Source organism: Thamnophis sirtalis, unplaced genomic scaffold (genome assembly GCF_051295495.1).
Source record: "Thamnophis sirtalis isolate CommonGarterSnake01/CBP01778 unplaced genomic scaffold, rThaSir2_p1.2 scaffold_3, whole genome shotgun sequence".
NCBI lineage: Eukaryota > Metazoa > Chordata > Lepidosauria > Squamata > Natricidae > Thamnophis > Thamnophis sirtalis.
Window position 1 is genome coordinate 47,434,945 of NW_028261383.1, and position 20,192 is coordinate 47,455,136.

The following is a 20,192-nucleotide window of genomic DNA, read 5'->3' on the forward strand; positions in this document are numbered from 1 at the left end:
TCTATGATTAAGACTGGTCAGTCAATGGATTCATTTACCGCAGTATCTGACTGCCTAGAAGCACCTTATAAGACTGCCATGCAAATGTACAGTTAAAAAAATATATATTTCATTGTCTAGCACTATGCTTAGACAAGTACATTACTAAATTTAACTCTATGGACTGCTCTTTATGTCAGCATGTTTTTCAGAAGTATATTCTAAGAAGTAACAGAGAAACCCTGTTGTATATCATGGTGGTTGGTTCATTAGAAAGTGTCCTACAATTTCAGCAATTCAAAGTAACTGGGCTGTCCCCAATGGAAGCTTTGGAAAATCATTTTGGTTTATTCAAAGGAAGACATGGAATGTTTGTTCTCAGCCCACTCCAATTGCTCCTCAGAGGTTGTGGGGAACCTTCTGAAATACAGACTCCTATTAAATAAGGAGGATCAATGATGGTCTCATGCTAGCCACTGCTGCATATAAGAATAGTGCATGTAACATCTTTGCTGTATGAGCTACATTGGATGCAGGTGTGTTTTTGAGCCCAATTCAAGGTGGTAGCTATGACTTTTAAAGCCCTACACAGCATACACAGCCCTATCTAAAAAAACTATCTTCACCCCATCACATTACCATCTGGACAGGAAGGGAAAATATGTTTTTTTTTAACCCTCTCAGTTAAAAGAATTTTGACTGGGAAAAATGGAGAGTTTTATAATGTTTAAATGTTTAATATATCATAATATTAAGTTTAGGGAAATAATGTTAGTATGCATGAGAAAGATGTGGCAAATGAGGAATGATGTTGCACAGAGACGTTTGTACCCAGACGACACATTGCATAAGGAAAAATGGAATGTTTATTTTTGTAGTTGAATATGTGTGTGTGTGTTGCATTTGTGCTGATAAATAAATAAAGGGAGACTAGTATAGATCTATTTCAAACTATTTAGTTCTCATCAACTAGCCATATCCTTACTGGGAATCGAATTATTTATCAGCACAAATGCAACACAAATGTAACAAAAGGCAACAATAAAAATAATGGCTTTCTGTCATGATGGTCTCTTGTGATGAGCCGATAGACAGAGAAAGGAAGCAGTATGCTTCCTCCCATATTTTGGCATACCAGGGTTGTGACACAATACATACATACATACATGCATACATACATATAGATAGATAGATAGATAGATAGATAGATAGATAGATAGATAGATAGATAGATAGATAGATAGATAGATAGATAGATAGATAGAATTTTGACGGGCAGAGTCTGGGAAAGAAAGCCTTTTTTCCCACTGCCCCTGCTCTTTGGAACATTCTCCCCTTCCTCAGTAAAGCAAGGCAAGCCCCCACTCTCCTGGCCTTTCATAAATATTTCAAGATTGCTCTGCCTTATCACTTGGGACTCACTGAGACGAGCATGCAGCAATGGGACTGCTTAACAGCACCCCCCCCCCCTGCTTTTTAATTAACTCTTAAGTAAAAACTTTAACTCACCTTGCCTATTTTAGGTTTTATTTTAGTTTTTATGTTTTGAACATTTTACTTCCACGCTGCCCAGAGTCACCCTGTGAGGGAGATGGGCAGTTCCTAAGATGGATGTATGATAGTGTCAGACCTGCAGCCAGCTTTTCTTTTGGGTCTTTGGCCTGCCACACTTTCTATTATTCTGCTATGCATTTTCTATTGTGGGAAAATGAGAGGGGGGGCATTGTCAGGAGTCACATGCTATGTAGTCACAACAAAATTCTTTCTAGAAAACCAAGGTCATCCTTTGTCTTTGCACCTCTGCACCTGATCAGAATTGGATGGGTGGAACTGCCAGCATGGCAGTGGGAGGTTGGACCATGTGATGGACTTGTGGGCCTGGGGGCAAGATCTTGAACTTTCAACTGGGTGGGGAAAACCAGGAACCTTTCAGATTCGGGTTTTCCCAGATGTGCCAACATGGCTCTCTTAATAAATTGGAACTTGGACCAATACTTTAACTTGGACCAATACTTTTCCTTGGACTCTGATTTACTTTTGGATGCTATGAACCCTGACAATAGATAGATAGATGGATGGATGGATGGATGGATGGATGGATGGATGGATGGATGGATGGATGGATGGATGGATGGATGGATAGATAGATAGATAGATAGATGATAGATAGATAGATAGATAGATAGATAGATAGATAGATAGATAGATAGATAGATAGATAGATAGATAGGACAGGACAGGACAGGACAGGACAGGACAGGACAGGACAGGACAGGACAGGACAGGACAGGACAGGACAGGACAGGACTCCATCCCTGTAGATATTGATATGTCATATACTGATTTGGTATAAAGAACCGCAGGCCAGCTCTACTTCTCCTTTCAGATATACTTACTTGTACTTGTAATTCACTATTTGGACGTCAAATAATGGCAGTGTTTTCAAAGCATTGGCAAGCTGAAGAGGGAGAGGAAAAAACAAAAATGTTCAAAGCAGTATTAAAGTTACCTTCTATGTGGCAACCATAAAGCAAAGAGATTTAACAGAAGCAAAACAAATGAGCAAACCTCATTCTGGTTTAATATCTTTCTATACTCTGTAGTCCGGGCAAGTATTGTAACTCTGATTTTCCCATCCTATTAAAAAAACAAAAACATCCAAATTCAGCAAAAACATTCCATTAATCAATTCATTGCACCTAAACAAAGAAAACACCAGTAGAGTGACAACAGAAAAAAATTACTGGCCTTAACAGCAACAATTAGTAGGGCGATTAACCTGTCTTTTTCTTTTAATCACCTCATTTATATAACATGCAAGAAGGCCACAAATACCTCAGGTGTAACTTTAGTAGGAGTATTTGCCACAAATAGCTAAGCCATTCAAGAGGCTACCTCTATGCCAACTCTGAATGTCCCTGAAGAGCCATAGGCTTTTAAATACTTTATATTTATTGAATATAAAATGGACAACATCATTGAGTACTATTACTGAAACTGAACAGGGCCACTTAATACACAGGTTAGTAATGGAGGAAAAAAAATATAAGATTAGCCCTCCAAATAAAGTTATTTTCCTTCCCCACTTAAAAATAATAATTCAGTCCTCAGCGATAAATTGTAAAAAAAAAAGAAATACAAAGGTTTAACGGCATGAAATCTATTAAGACCAGCAGGAAACATGTAGCAAATGGATGTGGAAAGCTGGAAAATGTGAGCCCTTTGTGATGAATATGCTTTATGTTCTATAGTTAATATTTTAAGGAATGAAACTGATTTCTCTACCTGTAAAAACTGACAAAAATAACAGCCGTTAACTGAAAAATCAGCAAAATTACTGAATAGGCAACAAACAGCAATCAAGGATTTATCAGGTGGCTTGTAGAAGAATAGACTTCCTAGTAGACGAAAAGGAAACTCTTTTGAGTAGTGAAAATTATTCTGAGGCAATTGGATATATCAGAACTACTGGACTTTGCTGTTCAAGGTCCGATCCTAATTATCGTTATGTATTTTTATTTGTTTGTTCTTTTTATGTTCTCGTTCCTTTGTATCTCCATTAAGCATGCATATAGCCAGCATCCGGTTGAGCCCTGCAAGAATAACTGTAGAAGATGACCAGGCTGAGCCCGAGGAGTCAAGAGAAACATCAGTCTTGAGTCCCTTTGCGCCTTTCATTTCATCACAGCTAGTCTTCAAGTTACAATTGGTCGCTTAACTGGTCCCCCCAGGTCACATGATTGCACTGTGTATGCTTAGCAACTGCCTGCATTCACAGCTGTTTGCAATATCCTGCAGTCGAATAGACTAGACTAGACTTCTTTATTGGCTTCAAATTAACCAGCACGAGGATCCAAATTGTTGGGGGGCAATACGCTGACTCTGTAAACCACTTAGAGAGGACTATAAAGCACTGTTAAGCGGTATATAAGTCTAAATGCTATTGCTATTTACTTCTATTTCTGGCAAAAACCACCAACTAGGGACAATGGATTAACTTAATGAGTGCAGCATTTGTTTAATGGCAATGTTCACATTACCACCATCATGTTCATTTAATGACCACTAAAGAAAAGTTTGTAAAATTGATCCGTCACATCACGGGTGTCAAACTTGTGCCATGCTGCATCATGTGATGTCATGTGACGCTTTTCCCCCTTCACGGAGCTGGGGTTGGCATGGCCTGCGAGTGATGCATCTCACCCAAGGACTGCCAGTTTGACGCCCGAGTCACATGGTTAACCACTTAATAACCAGCGTGATTTAGGACTGTAATCCTGGCTGAAATAATGGCCGTATGTCAAGAACTACTGTTGCAAGCGAACTAGTACCTTAGGCCCATCTTGGGTGATATTTAATCTGTGCAACACGTGTTGAGAAAAGGCTCGGAATAATCCTGTCCCGTGACAGCCGGAGATCTGCAATTAGACCAGACACAGGAATAAAATGTAAACATTTATGCTTTAATTTTCTATCATATATAGAGTGAGGGGGGGGGAGGGGGAATAAAAATCATCAAGTTTATTCAGACCCAAGTATCCAGCTTGTTTTGTTTTGTTTTAAAGAGCGGTAATCTCACCAGATTTACTCACCAATGGTGTATTATAAAACAAGCCAAACCTCATTCGAGGCAATAGGGTAAAAACTGCTTCTTTGAAGCAGACCTGGAAAAAAAGATTAACAATTTACAAGGATTTTCCTTAATATATAAGGAGTGAGGCAAATAAAGAGTGCAGAGAAGAGCAACAAAGATGATTAGGGGACTGGAGACTAAAACATATGAAGAACGGTTGCAGGAATTGGGTATGTCTAATATAATGAAAAGCAGGATTAGGGGAGATGTGATAGCAGTATTCCAATGTCTCAGGGGATGCCACAAAGAAGAGGGAGTCAAGCTACTCTCCAAAGTACCTGAGGGAAGAAGCAATGGATGGAAACTAATCAAGGAGAGAAGCAACCTAGAACTAAGGAGAAATTCCCTGACAGTGTTAGTGGAATGACTTGTCTCCAGAAATTGTGGGTGCTCCAACACTGGAGTTCTTTAAAAAAAAGACTTGACAAATATTTGTCTGAAATGGTATAGGGCTTCCAGCTTGAGCCAGGAGTTGGACTAGAAGACCTCCAAGGTCCCTTCCAACTCTGTTATGAAGCAGGATCTATTAACAGTGCAATGAAAAGTAGTTCAGAATATTTTTGATAACTTTGTTGTACACTGCCCAGAGTCACTTGTTTTGTGAGATGGGTGATTTTTCTTGTGATATATGATAATTATAAACTCTCGTAATATAAAATATTTTCAAGAAGTATTGCAATGGTAGTTTAATGGTAGAGGTTATGGCATGATTATGAAAGGTAACTGGCATCATGTTACCATTCCAGACATGTACTTTGATTTACTAATTTCTACTACCACGGACAACAAAAGTTTGAATTATTTGTTATTTATTTATTATTAGACTTCCATGTCGCCCATCTCGCCAAGGTGACTCTAGGCAATTATAGGAGGCTTTTGATATTGGCTTTTGATATTTCCTGCAAATCGTAGCAAATATATTGTGGTTTATATTTATATCCCCAGAGTGTAATTTTTATATAAGGAGTCTCCCTTTATTTATTTATCAGCATAAATATAACAAATATAACAAAAAGGCAACAGTAAAAAATATTGGGTTTCTGTCTGGATGGTCTCTTGTGACGAGCCGAAGACAGAGAGTGGAAGTGTGACCTTCCTCAAGCTTTTCAAGTTTCATAAATTATGTTTTGTGAAACTAGGAGGGACTATTATAGTTTCCTTTTCTTTCCTTTCCTTTCCCTTTCCTCTTTCTTTTTACCTTTACCTTTCCATCTTTTGGGATTTATTCCTAGTTTACATTATACTATAATGTAGCTCCCTGATGCATTCATATCCAAGTAAGATGACTTCCTGGTTTATGCGGCTGGGTCAACTACAAACAGGCAAATTCTTATCTTTACTTTAACTATTACAACTCCAGCAATCAAAGGACCAGATGAAATTACAAAACATTAAACATAAATACCACAAAGCAAATTATTCAGTACGTTTAAAATAAAACAGTATAATTTTAAAATGATACAATATTCCATACCCTTTTTGAATCATACGATTTCAAATGTATTATTTCATAGTCTGTAAATGCTTTCCATGTTTCACTGAACAAATCTCCATATCCATATGTACTCTGAAAAACAAACACAAATGCCAATAAGATTTCCCTTAATATAGTCTAAATTAATATGTGTCCGTTTTAAACAATAAGATTCTAAAAGAATTCAGTGTAAAAGAGATTAAATATTAAAAGAGATATGGTAAAAATAAATATACATTTTAGTAGTCTCCAAAGATTAAAAAAGAAAAATACAACTAAAGATATGTGAAGAGAAATATGACATTGGTGGAGATGATTTGATAACTGAACATTTTCGGTTCTGCATTTTCCATGCTCTTTTTCTTATTTAATAGCCAAAATAATAGTGTACAATAAATATATTCTTTAAAAAGTTCACATAATTTCATATTTAGCCACATTAACCTAAGGGTTTTTCTAATTTTCCACATGTTTGCAATTATATTTTAATAAGATTAAGATTAAGATTTAGTTTATTTGTATGCCGCCCTTCTCCGGGAGGGACTCAGGGCGGCGAACAACTCAAAGGGGGAAAAAGGGAACATAAAAACACAATACACGTGATTAAAATAAACAAGAATCATACAACCATACAAGTCGAGAGGGGAAAGGAACTCATCAACCCCAGGCCTGCTGGCATAGCCAGGTTTTGACGGCTTTCCGGAAGGCCTGGAGAGAGGTGAGGGTCCGAATCTCCACGGGGAGTTCGTTCCACAGGGCTGGAGCTGCCACAGAGAAGGCCCTCCCCCGGGTAGTAGCCAGATGGCATTGGCTGGTGGACGGAACCCGGAGGAGGCCGACCCTGTGTGATCTAACGGGTCTTTGGGAGGTAATTGGCAGCAGGTGGTCTCTCAAGTACCCAGGTCCAATACCATGAAGGGCTTTATAAGTTACGACTAGCACTTTGAAGCGTATCTGGAGACCGATCGGTAGCCAGTGCAGCTCGCGGAGGATAGATGTAACATGGGTGTACCGAGGTGCACCCACAATCGCTCGCGCGGCTGCATTCTGGACGAGTTGAAGTCTCCGAATACTCTTCAAGGGTAATATTCAATAAATATGATGGTTTTTTACAGACTGGAAATATATTGAAGGTCTGCTCATCAACACAACCAATGCCAACTGAAGATCAGAGTTCAATACAACTTGAAGATACTAAACTGACCTAACAAATATCTTACCATCATATCCCTGAACTGATGTGTTACCAAAGGCCCTTTATAAATAATGAGTTAGCAATTTATATTTGTTCAGAAACATGCTAAAAGCATGTTTTTAAATATAAAATTGCATTTCTGTTTCATTTCACTTACATAGAACTTTTAATGTTTTATTTAAAAAGCTAAAACTTTTGAAACATTTGAGTAAAAAAATGTATACGAAGAATCTCAGTCATTCATAGTTGTCCCAAAGGTGCTTTTTCGCGAGGAAACTGGATTTTCTTGGATGAGAAGCAAAACATCTTCAAAGAAAAACAAGAAAGTCCAGTTGTCTCCTGAAAAAAAAGCACCTTTGGGACATTTGAGTAGAAAGTTGTATATGTTAAAATTTACTTAATAAAAAGTAAGTTCAGTTTTACTAAATACATTTTTTTTAATAAGGGTTGTAAACCTGCAACAGCTAAATCAATGCACCGCACATAAAGAGAATGCATAAACTTCTTCAGCTTTATACAGTGAGATAAAACAGTACACTGCTGCCATCATCTGGCAATACTGGGAATTAAACATACTATAACAAATTTTTAGCTTAGGACAAATTCACATTACAGTACTAGATGTATTAAAAATACACACCGTGCTTTTTTCCAAATAGGAGACAGTCAAATGAGAAATCCAGCTGAAGAACTACATGTTAGACAGGCAGGTGATCCTCAATTTACAACCAGTCACTTAGTGGCCCTGCAAAATTATTATGGATTCCCCAAAAGCTACTTATAACCCATTTTCAAAGTTACGACAGCCGCACATATAACCCCATGGTCATGTAATCACATTTTGGGTGCTTGGCAACCAACTCAACTTTATGGCTATTTGTAGCACCATGCAATCACATGACTGCAACTGGTAATTTTTGGGGGGGGGCTGCTTACTGGAATTTATTTCTGGTTTCTAGCAAAAAAATAAATAAAACACCCATTGGGAAAAATTGATTTATTTAACCGTAGAATTTGCTTAACAAACCACCACGAAAATTGTCAAATGATGCCTCAATTTACAATCACGAGCGCTTTTAACCATAATTCTGGATGTGGGGTGATTTGCTGAAATACAGACTCATAGACCAAGGAAAAAAAGAAGTTAAGCATTAAGAGTAAAATTACAAATACTTAACAAAAAAGCCAAATCTTATTCCTTGAGCAAAGCCTTAACCGAAATATACCTCATTTAACTATACTAACTGTTTGAGGTAGTTTATATCAGTCTACAGCTAATTAACAATCCTCCCACTACAGCATAACTACAATTCATCCAAAACCTGGAACTATTTACGTTAGACAAAAGTAAGATCTCAAATAAAGTTATGCCCTAACTAATCCTAACTATTCTTGTGCTCCTACTTACAGTATCCCACATTACAATGGTGATATCAGTGCTGAAGGTGTTGGTAACATGCTGAGTGATGTAAAGATTCACAAAGTCACAAAAATGATGGTACATGTTGACACCTAAAAGAAGGAAGAAAAATTAATCTTGTAGTAAACACAACCAGAACTACATAGGCAGTCATTGACAAGTAAGGCTTAGGATTTTATGCAAAAACCTAGGTGCACCTATGCTAAAATACAGGTTCAAAATTACGAGTTATTTAATTAATCCATGAAGTTGCCATTAAAAACACATTTAAGAAGCTGAACAAGGACTAGCTCATTATTATTGCCAGCATATGGGCTTTAAATGAAATCCAGTCATAGGAAGCTACTAATTTGATCAGAGCAGTAATCTTGAAGGATTTTATATTCTTCATAAAAAAGGAATACCGCCATCTTCAAAATGCTGCTTGCCTTGCACTGTTTTTATTTCCTAGTAAATCACAAACTTCTGGATAGTATTTTGATAGAGAGGAATGTGCAGAAAAGGGAATGCATGTGGATACATAGACACAGCCAATATTTTGTATTTTAAGAAAGCCTTTATGAGTTCAGTAAAAAAAAATCAAGTTAAGATAGTTTGCACAGCTCAGCTTATTTCACTGAACTCACAGCTATACAGATAGCTCTCAACTTACAGCCATTCATTTAGTGACTGTTTGAAGTTGCAATAGCACTGAAAAAAGTGACTTGTGACCAACAATCATTTCCTAATTCACACAAACAAATTATGTTTGGTCATGCGATCAAAATTTGAGCATCTTGCAACTGGCATACATTTATGACTGTTTCACTGTCCTGGGGTCATGTAATCATAATTTCTAACCTTCCCAGCTGCTTCCAACAAGCAAAGTCAATGGGGGAAACCAGACTCACTCAACGACTGCATGATACACTTAACAACTACAGTGATTTGCCAGTGTGGCAAAAATGGTTTGAAATGGGGCCGAATTTGCTTAACAACTGCAATGGAAATGTAATAGGCTTTGTTAGTTTGGCCTCTCTATTACTAATTCACATTATGTGTGAATCAGGTCATTAAGGCATGTTCATATCAATGTGAGCATAACTACAATAAGAATTGGCAGTTATATAAAAACAATACTTTAAAGCAGGGGTCTCCAACCTTGGCAACTTTAAGCCTGGCGGACTTTAACTTCCAGAGTTACACAACCAGCACGTTAGCTGGGAAACTCCGGGACTTGACATCCTCACACCAAGGTTAAGAAACACTAACTTCAGACATTAATCAGAGTATAGTTAGTCCTATGCTTACAACCACAATTGAACCTGGAGCTTTAGACAGTAAGTCATTGTGGTCATAACTTGAGTCACCACATGACTAGACTTCAATTTTACAACTGTTTTCATGATGGCTATTACATAAGTCACTGTGGTTGTTAACCGAATCACATGGACGTAAGTCTGAATGCAGATTATCCAAACAGCATTTCTTGCCAATAAACAGCAAAAGAAGTCGCAAAATGTGAACATGTGACCACGGGATGCTGCAATTGGTCATAAATGCAAGCAAGTTGACAAAATCATGAAACACAATATGACAGCAGAGTAGTACATCAATCATAACTTCAAGGATAGGTCAAAAGTAACTTTTTTCAAGTCCACTGTAAATTTGAATGGTTATTATACAACCAGTTATAAGTCAAGGACCACCAGAAGCGTACCTCCTAGCGTTTACAGAAATAGAGTCTCTCTTATCAGTATAGAGCCGTGATGGAGAACCTATCGCACATGTGCCAGAATGGTACCCAGAGCCATTTCTCCGGCAATGCAAGCCGTCGCCCATTGCTCTTCCAGGTTCCAGCACACTGGCCAGTTTCACGTGCATGGGCGCACCGGGTGGTTGCTCTTCCGGTTTCTGGCGCACACATGCACATACTCCTGTTTAGGCACTTAAGTTCCCTGCAAACGCATGCGCACTGGGCAGCTGTTCTTATGGTTTCTGGTGCACTCATGCACACCTACCAGCTGGTCTTCACATGTGCATGCGCACCGGAAACCAGAAGACCAGGCGGCCAGTGTGTAAGTGTGTACACTCCCGTTTCGGCACTTGGTGCCAAAAAGGTTCACCAACACTGGTATAGAGAAATGAGGTTACACTTTGGAATTTAAAAACATCAAAATACCTTGTACCTGCATCAAGCTTCATGAAATAAGTTGGATTCTCAACAATGACATCACAGCTGCCGTCTTCCAATGGTCTGGAGCTCATCTCTGCGTACGTCTGGAGTTCAGCAAACCTGTAAAGTGAAGCGTGCAAACCAGAGTCTGCATTTCCTATGTCAGATGAGTAGAGCACATCTTTCTCCTTCTGTCTTGGCCACTTTTTACAGAGGCACAATTGAGAGCATTTTAACAAACTGCATCACTGTTTGGTTTGGTGGCTGCAGCACCTCAGAGAGAAAGTCCATTCAGAGAGTGGTAAGGACAGCCGAGAAGATTATAGGAAGCTGGCTTCCTGTTATTCAGGGTACTGCTTATAAGCACTATGTGCCAAGGGTGTCTAACCTGATTTCATTGAGGGCCGCATCAGGGTTGTGTTTAACCTGGGGAGGCATGGCCAGCTTGATGTCACTCGTGTCAGGGTTGCCTGTGGCAGACCAAACGTTCTGTCAGGGAACACAAGCTCCTGAACTCCGTTTTAAGTCACAATGGCGTCCTGCAGCCCTCAGCCAGTGAAAACAGACTCAGGGGTGCCGCATGCAGCCCTCCTGGGCCCCATTATCAACCACGCCGTCCTCCTGCAGCCCTCTGCCAGTGGCCTCTACAGGGTCCATTTTTGCTGGCAGAGGCACCGCGGGCCATTCTCTCTCTGTTTCCAGGGTGGCCCGCAGATCTAAGCATTGCATGGCCCGGATCTGGCCCACAGGCCTTGAGTTTGACACCCTATTCTCTATTCTCTGCTAATTACCCACCATTTAAATTAGGCTTGAAAAATGTATTCCAGGCTGATTTTTAAGCAATACACCACATACAGTTTCTCCTACTGTTGGTGAAGTTTTACCAAATTTGACAATTAAAATTATTTTTAATTGTAACTGAAACCTCTTCTATAAGGCTTCAAAAGGTTAAGCTCTGCTTTGAATTCAGACGTGTACAGCGTCTTTGATCTATAAATTAAGGGTTGGGAAAAGTAGAGACAGTATTCCCTCTATCCAACTTTCATAGATCCAGCTAATTGGAAGACTCATGTCAAATGTGTTTACCATGAATTTCAAGATATATCAGAAAAGACATGGTTATTAGTGACTGCAGCTACATAACAGATAGAATTTGAGACCAATTAGCAAGATCCACAGAACAGTCTAGCATGAGCAAGTTGCCAGGAGGAATTATCAGCTTTCAAAAAAAAAAAGTTGTAAGGGTGACTTACAACAGGGTAGCTCCTTCATTAAACATGATCATCTTGCAGGACTAAGGAAACTTGCTACTATGTACAATGCCTGCCCTTTGGAACAGCCTCCCTTATGAGATTCAGAGGACACCAATCTTCTTAACCAGTGGTGGGATTCACAATTTTTTACTAACGGTTCTAACGCTAGGTGGGTGTGGCAAGATGGGCGTGGCAGGGGAAGGATACTGTAAAATGTCCAGGCCATTTTTTGCTTGTTTTTGCCCCCCCCCAACCCCCAGAAGCACTCTACAAGCCTCCTAAAGGTTATGCATGCCCTTTTTTTGGGCAAAAAACAGGCCCGTTTTCGTGGAAAAACGGGCCGCTTTTGGGAGGTCTGCAGAGTGCAAAAACTTTTTTTTTCAATTTGCCTCTTCAAAATCTTGGTACATCTTATACTCCGGTGCGTCTTATACTCTGAAAAATACAGTAGGTAAAATGAGAAGCCTGATTGTTGGGGAAAATATGCCGACTCTATAAACCACTTTGAGTGTGCTGTAAGTCACTTTGAATGTGCTGAAAAGCACTATGAAGCAATATATAAGGCTAAGGGCTATTGCTATAGCTCACTTTTGATTACTGTAACAGAAAAGGAGCATCCAAGATGTCCATTCTGCCAAGATGTTGTGAAGAAATAAAATAACATACTTACAAAACTTACCAAGATTGCAAAGGACTCTTTTGTTGACCTTCAGCAAGGAAAGCATCAGTATTCATATTGCAGTGGCCACCTATTTGACCTTTCTTGAAGAAATCTTCATTGAATCTAACCAAGGAAAGAAAGAAGGTGAGAACAAGATTTTTTTAAAAAATAAACTAAAAAAAACCACTCATTTTTTTAAATTTAGGATTTAGAAAATGCTTTGCCTTAGGTTGAGCCATGAAAGCTTTGTTTTTTTTTAAATGTGCTGGAATCATAAAAGAGATCATAAGGAAAGAAATCTGTTCATTTCTAAAGGTTTTTCCTCCCAGTGGAAGCAATCAAGTACCATATTTTTTCAACTCAGCGGAGACGCAGCGGAGTATAAGATACACCAAGATTTTGAAGAGGAAAACAAGACAAAAAAGAGTTTTTGCCCTCCCCAGCCCCCAGGAACACTCTGCAGGTCTCTCAAACCCTCTGTGCACTCTGTTTTTGCGAAAATCAAGCCAATTTTTGTGAAAATGAACCTGTTATTGGCCTCCCAACCCCCCACGCATCCCGTTTTTGCCCGCCCCAGCCCCAGGAGCACTCTGCAGGCCTCCCAAACCCTCTGTAGGGTCCATTTTTGTGAAAAATGGGTATGGTTTTCGCAAAAATGGGACATGCAGGATGGGGTTTCCGGAAGGCCAAAAATGGCCGTATTCGATGTATAAGACACACCGACATTTCCACCCTCTTTTATAGGGGAAAATGTGTCTTATACTCCGAAAAGTATGGTAATATACAAAAACATTTTTCTTTTTTTATAACAAGAATTCTACACATAAGGCAATCCTGAGCAATTCCTTTCTCTCCAAATGTATCACTGAAGATATAGCCAACACAGGCTTTGGTTTATTATGATATCTCAAGAAGAGTTATACAGATGTCATGCTCTGAAGTTTCACAGGTTCAAAGAAACTCCAATAGATGATAAACAGGAACTATTTTATTGCAAACGTAAAGCTTAATACTGGTATGAAAATCCCTCCTTGGTTGCCGTGACTGAAAACCTCCAGCTTATGATTTATTTCTGTACTTCCAACTTGAAAGTCTCTCTCTCTTAAAGTTGACAATAGTTCCCTACAGCAGAAGCCTTCCTCAATTAGCAAGGTAGAATGTTTTTTTGAAGAAGGGGGAGTTAGAAAAACCCTTACATGGAAAAAAAGTATTTATTTATTTATTTGGCCCTTTAAAAATTTGCAATGCTCAAAGTGAGTTTAGAACAGTGAAATATTAGTACTGCTTTATAAAGCTTTAATAAGGCCACATCTGGAATATTGCATCCAGTTTTGGTCACCACATTACAAAAAAAGATGTTGAGATTCTGAAAAAGTGCAAAGAAGAGCAACTAAGATGATTTAAGGCCTGGAGACTAAGACATATGAAGAAGGGTTGGAGGATTTGGGTTTGGCTAGTCTAGAGAAAAGAAGGACTGAGGGGACATGACAGGAGTATTCCAGTATTTGAGAGGCTGCCAGAAAGAGGAGGGGGTCAATTTAATTTCCAAAACATCAGAGGGCAGGACAAGGAACAATGGATGGAAACCAATCAAGGACAGAAGCATCCTGGAATTAAGGAGAAACCTCCAATAGTGAGGACAATTAACCAGTGGAAAAGCTTGCCATCAGAAATCATGGGCGATTCATCACTGGAGGTTTTGAAGAAGAGATTGGACAGTCACTTGTCTGAAATGGTACAGGATCTCCTGCTTGAGCAGGGGGCTGGACTAGATGACCTCCAAGGTCCCTTCTAGCTCTATTCTGATTTATTTAGCAAATTTGTATCTCATGAAAAGGGATTCTGGGCAACTTACACATGAAGAGGTTGAATCGCTGAAAACTTCCAAGATTCTTAGGGTCTGAACTTCTTGAAAATATTACCAGTCAGTGTTGACATTAGTGAGGCAGATAACCCACAAATCTAATCTGATCTAAGGCAATTTCTTATAAGAAGCAGCGGTTGAGGGTGGCAGATAAGATGTTGGACTGATAAAGGTGACTAAGGACAATCTGTTCCCTCATGGGAACGCAGTAGATTATTTCTGATCCTTTAAGCTTCTTACAGTAATTCATTCTTCAAGCTTTTCTCCACAGCTATAAAAATCAGTAACACCCTCTGTTAAACGCTGTGGATTTCTGTATACCAATATTGATCTATTAATAAGTGGAAAGAAAATAAGAAAAACAGCAAAATGTTGCTGCATGACTAAGTGCCTTAAACTCAGAATGCAATTCCTTAAACAGGATTATTGGATAATTATGACATACGGAGATGGCACAAACCTATCATGGTTTCTCTTTGGATGCCTTAAATCAATATATATATTTGCTGCTTTGCAGTACTGAAGGTAACGGGAACATTCAAGTGAAGAATCTCCCTGAAAGAAAACAACATAGAGATATGTAGGTTTCTATCATGCAGTTGGGTGACAAGTGAAAATCTGAACTAAATCAAAAATCTGGAGCACAATGGATTTGAACATTAAAAAGGTCACTCATTGGGGCTGAGGTGATAGTGACGGCAAATGTTCCCTGCTCCCATATTCAATGAGATGTTTTTGTCTTTGAATCCAAAGTGTTGCACGGCCTTTGCACACTTCCATCTTGTACACAAATCACAACCTTTGTCATTCAACATGTTGGCTGTAACCTAAAAAAAAACCGCTCCAGGGTTCAAGACCTGGATGCAGGAAGTCCTCAGCTTACAACCACAACTGCGACCAGAATTTCCATCATATGTCATTGCAGCTGTAAGTCAAGTCGGACCTGACTCCGTGACAATTTTTATGGCGTTTATTAAGCAAATCGCTGTGGTTGTAAATCCACCTTCTCCGAAGGACATATTTTGGGCAAAGTTGACAAAAAGGTTCGCAAATAACAGTCACGGGACTGCAGTATATTGCAACCAGTGATAAATTGAGCCAGTTGGCAAAGGCCAAAATTGTGATCATGGAACTGTGGAGGGGATATGACAGTTTAAGTGACAGTGTCAGTCATATGTCACTTTTTCCAAGTCTGCCATAATCCTGAACCATCATTACATAAACAGTTGTACATGGAAAATTACCTAATATAGCAATAGCAATAGCAATAGCAATAGCAGTAGACTTATATACCGCTTCATAGGCCTTTCAGGCCTCTCTAAGCGGTTTACAGAGAGTCAGCATATTGCCCCCAACAATCTGGGTCCTCATTTTACCCACCTCGGAAGGATGGAAGGCTGAGTCAACCCTGAGCCGGTGAGATTTGAACCGCTGACCTGCTGATCTAGCAGTAGCCTGCAGTGCTGCATTTAACCACTGCGCCACCTAACTGCACAACTATTCCAATCTGGATCAGTGTTTCTCAACCTGGGCAACTTGAACATGTGTGAACTTTACTGTGGTGGGTGGGGAATTCTGGGAGTTGAAGTCCACACATCTTCAGGTTGCCAAGGTTGAGAAACATTGCTCTAGATGAAAGGATTCCATAATCACTTGATTAGACATTGTCCCTTCTTGGGCTGTGGATATACGACTTCTCAGTAGCTGAGATAAGCACACACACACACACGCACACACACACACACACGATATTTGAAACACACAAACACAAACGTTTTAGAAAGTTAGTGAAGATTTGGTTATTCCACCAAGACTCAAGAAGCAAGGTTCTTATACTATCCCATTGGAGGATGAATTCATTTTATATTTTGAATATTAACTCCCAGATTTCATATAGCTTTTTTTTTTAAATGAATGCTTTCAGTTTTAAAATCTGATTAGCTCTTTTTCATCCCAAATTAGAAATCTGGGGAATTTTATACCATTCAATCGATACATTGAAATAAAAATAATTAGGCCTACCGCATTCTTAGGCTTGCAATGAGTCTTCACATCTTTCACCTTTTCTTTAACATAACCAAAATCAGCTTGCTTCCAGAAAATATCCTGGGCCTGCTCAATGGTATTAGCCCTGGCATACAAAACAAACAAAAGGAATCTCTTTGAGAAAAGTGAACTACAGCAAAACTTCAGGCTACAGACTGCTAGGTTCTACTGCATAATCTTATAAACCAGGGGTGTCAAACTCAAGGCCCAGGGCCCAGATCCAGCCCATGTGGTACTTAGATCTGGCCCACAGGGCCACCCTGAAAACAGTGGATTGACCCATAGTGCTTCTGCCAGTGAAAACAGAGCTCAGGAGGGCCACATGCAGTCCTCCCGAGCTCCATTTTCACTGGCAGAGGGTTGCAAGAGGCCATGGCAGTCAAAAATGGAGCTCGGGAGTCCATTTTCCCTGGCAGAGCGCTCAGGCCATCACAGGAGCCCCCAACATGAGTGATGTTGAGCTGGCAAGGTCAAGCACAACCCTCAATGAAATTGAGTTTGACATCCCTGTTATAAACAATGCCCTAAATTAGTAAAGTAATAAAAAGGACATTGTGTTCAACTGTTCTCCCTCTAAACAGAAAAAAATAACACTTATGGATACTTTGATTAAAGCAAAAAAGTAAATAAACCCTTAAGAAAAGGATAACATCACGGTGGCTACTTGCACACAAACATGTGGCAATTAATATATAGTTTCTGTGTTTTTTTTTCTTTTGTGGTGTTTCTTGATTTACAACCTCAGGATTCTAGACTGATATTACAGAAGTTCAAGTTTGCTCAGCTGCCAAATCAAGACAATGACGGCCAGTTATTTGACTGATTATGTGACATCAAGTTGTTTTTGACTCCAAGCAACCATACAGATAGATCTTCTCTATGACGATCTATCCATAATTTGACCTTTCTAGTCTTATGTGACTTATCACCAAATAGATTAGCAGAGTTGGAAGGGATCTTGTAGGTAATGTAGTTCAACCCCCACCCAAGCAGGAGACCCTGCTATACCATTTCTAACAGATGGCAGTCCAGTGTTTTCTTGAAAGTATCCAGTGATGAAGCTCCCACAACTCAAGCTGTTCCACTAGTTGATTGCTCTCACTGTCATAAAATCTCCTTATTTCTAGGTTGAATCTCTCCTTGTTTAGTGTCCATCCATTATTCCTTGTCTGGCCTTCAGGTGCTTTGGAAAATAGCTTGACCTCTTCCTCTCTGTGTCAGCGACTCAAATATTGGAACACTGCTACCATGTCTCTCCAGTGTAACTCAGTCTGTCCACCCTGCTGCTGGTCATCATCTTCTCTTTTCTTCCCTCTTTCCCAATATTAGAGTCTTTTCTGGCTAACATTTTTTACTAGAGATTAAATGGTATGGATTTCAGATTGCTAAATTATTCTATTTTATAAATTAGACCCTTAATGTACAATAGTTGCTTTACCTCTCTAATATATATTTGTAGAACAAATCAGAAGGTTTAAAAGCTACCCCCAAACAATGACTATCCTTCTCACATTTTGGAATGCGTATGTGTATCACTGAATATTAAAAATAAATAAACATGAGAATGTTTAGTATTGGAGTTGACCTAAGGGAAGCAGTAAATGGGCAATTTAAATAGAATGATTTTTGTTGAAAAGTATGAAGATTTTTTTAGCTACAGATCATGGGAATGTATCTAACATTATCCAAGAGCAAAAATATTCGCCTTTGCTGTTTTCCTTCCCGTTCTGGAACAGATCCAAGGGAAATACAAAAGATTAAAAAATAGAGAAAGGTGGCAGATACAATTTCTTCCAACTCTCATCCAGAGTGGATTACAATTCTCATAAAACCAGAAACATATTGGGCTATGTTAAGGAATATTGTTAAAAGGAAAATGATCCAAGAACAAAGAATCCCATTTCCATGTGAAATATTTCTTTTTGTTCTGAACTGCGATGAATCTCCTCAATTCCATGATGTCCCAGTGAGGAAAGAGAGAATTCAGTTGTTTATAGAAGTAAATCATCTGAATCTATTTGAGGTGGTCTGAATAGATGATTTTCTCCTTCAGGATTGGAAGATCCTGAAATGCCTCAGACTTCTTCAGAGGTGAAGGATTTACTTCTAGAAACTACCAAATACATAATCTGTGATCCCACATTGGTGAATTTTGTGTATGTGTATGCCTAGTGCCATGCCCATAAGATGGCCTGACTTTCAGTCTTCACTTGTTAGAACACTGCAGGGCACTTATAAAGCTCTTAACACTCTCTATGGGGACAATAAACTAGAATAACAGAGTAGGAAGGGACCTTGGAGGTCTTCTAGTCCAACCCTCTACTTAGCCAGGAAACCCTTCCACTACTTCAGACAAGTGGTTGTCCAACAACTTCTTAAAAATTTCCAGTTTTGGAGCATTCACAACTTCTGGAGGCAAGTTGTTCCACTGATTACCATATTTTTGGAGTATAAGATGCACCGGAGTATAAGACGCACCAAGATTTTGAAGAGGCAATTTTTTTAAAAAAGTTATTGCACTCTGCAGACCTCCCAAAAACAGCCCATTTTTTTTTCAAAAAAAGGGCATGAATAGCCTTTAGGTGGCTTGTAGAGTGCTCCTGGGGGTGGGGGGTGGGGCCAAAAACGAGCAAAAAATGGCCCGTTTTTCACTCATTTCTGCCCCCCTCATCCCCAAGCAATCTGAAAGTCTCCTAAAGGCTATGCACAGCCATTTTGGTGAAGGGGTGGGGTTTCAGGAAGCAAACAATACTGTATTCAGTGTATAAGACACACCCAGGTTTTCATCCTCTTTTTTGAGGGAAAAAAGTGCATCTTATACTCTGAAAAATATGGTAATTGTTCTGTCAGGAAATTTCTCCTTAGTTCAAGGCTGCTTCTCTCCTTGAATAATTTCCTTCCATTGCTTCTTGTCCTGCCCTCAGGTGCTTAGGAGAATAGTTTGACTCCCTCTTCTTTGTGGCAGCCCCTGAGATATCGGAACATTGCTATCAATTCTCCCTCCGCAATTTAATTTTCTAAAGGTTTCAAGCAAAATAAGATCCTTCTCTAACTTAACAAGTGGAAGATACTAGCTTGCATGCATGTTCGTGGGCATACTGCTGCCCCGAGCACAATCCTAATTCTGCCACTGATTTACATGGACTGGTCCCACTTCCTGGATTTGTTTGGACTGGCCTCACTTCCCTTCATGGGAACTTTTAAAAACAATTTGTTCATGTGGCTGAGGAAATGATCTATTCATAAAATGAAGCTTCCTCTGTCTTTTTATATCCAAGAGTTTTTCTGAAGAACAGAAATGATGCAATAAACAAACCAAGGAAGGGACTGTGATAAAATGGCCCAGTTCTACTTTCCTTGCCATTATCCTGTCTGTCCTTTTTATCAACACCATTTTAATGGTTTCTAGTCTTCTATAGTCATACTCATTTCTTCATTACCCATTTCCTGGCAGCAAAGTGATAAGTTTTCATTCCCAGCTACAGGTAGTCCTCGACTTACAGCCGTTCAAA

At 39.2% G+C, this 20,192-nt stretch overlaps 1 protein-coding gene across 2 annotated transcripts in view; it reads right to left on the bottom strand.

Annotated features, from left to right (window-relative positions):
• Nucleotides 1–20,192, bottom strand: part of EOGT (EGF domain specific O-linked N-acetylglucosamine transferase) — a 33,169-nt gene that overhangs the window by 3,446 nt on the left and 9,531 nt on the right. Inside the window, exons 5-14 of one of the 2 annotated variants that reach the window (XM_087708857.1) lie at nucleotides 16,657–16,765; nucleotides 15,095–15,189; nucleotides 12,789–12,893; nucleotides 10,870–10,976; nucleotides 8,690–8,793; nucleotides 6,087–6,179; nucleotides 4,572–4,643; nucleotides 4,311–4,397; nucleotides 2,548–2,616; nucleotides 2,376–2,437 (exon numbers count right to left, since the gene is read on the bottom strand). In XM_087708857.1, the coding sequence (XP_087564983.1) occupies nucleotides 2,376–2,437; nucleotides 2,548–2,616; nucleotides 4,311–4,397; nucleotides 4,572–4,643; nucleotides 6,087–6,179; nucleotides 8,690–8,793; nucleotides 10,870–10,976; nucleotides 12,789–12,893; nucleotides 15,095–15,189; nucleotides 16,657–16,765 (903 nt within the window). The remainder of the gene's footprint in view (nucleotides 1–2,375; nucleotides 2,438–2,547; nucleotides 2,617–4,310; nucleotides 4,398–4,571; nucleotides 4,644–6,086; nucleotides 6,180–8,689; nucleotides 8,794–10,869; nucleotides 10,977–12,788; nucleotides 12,894–15,094; nucleotides 15,190–16,656; nucleotides 16,766–20,192) is intronic. The other variant, XM_087708858.1, reaches the window with a different exon arrangement.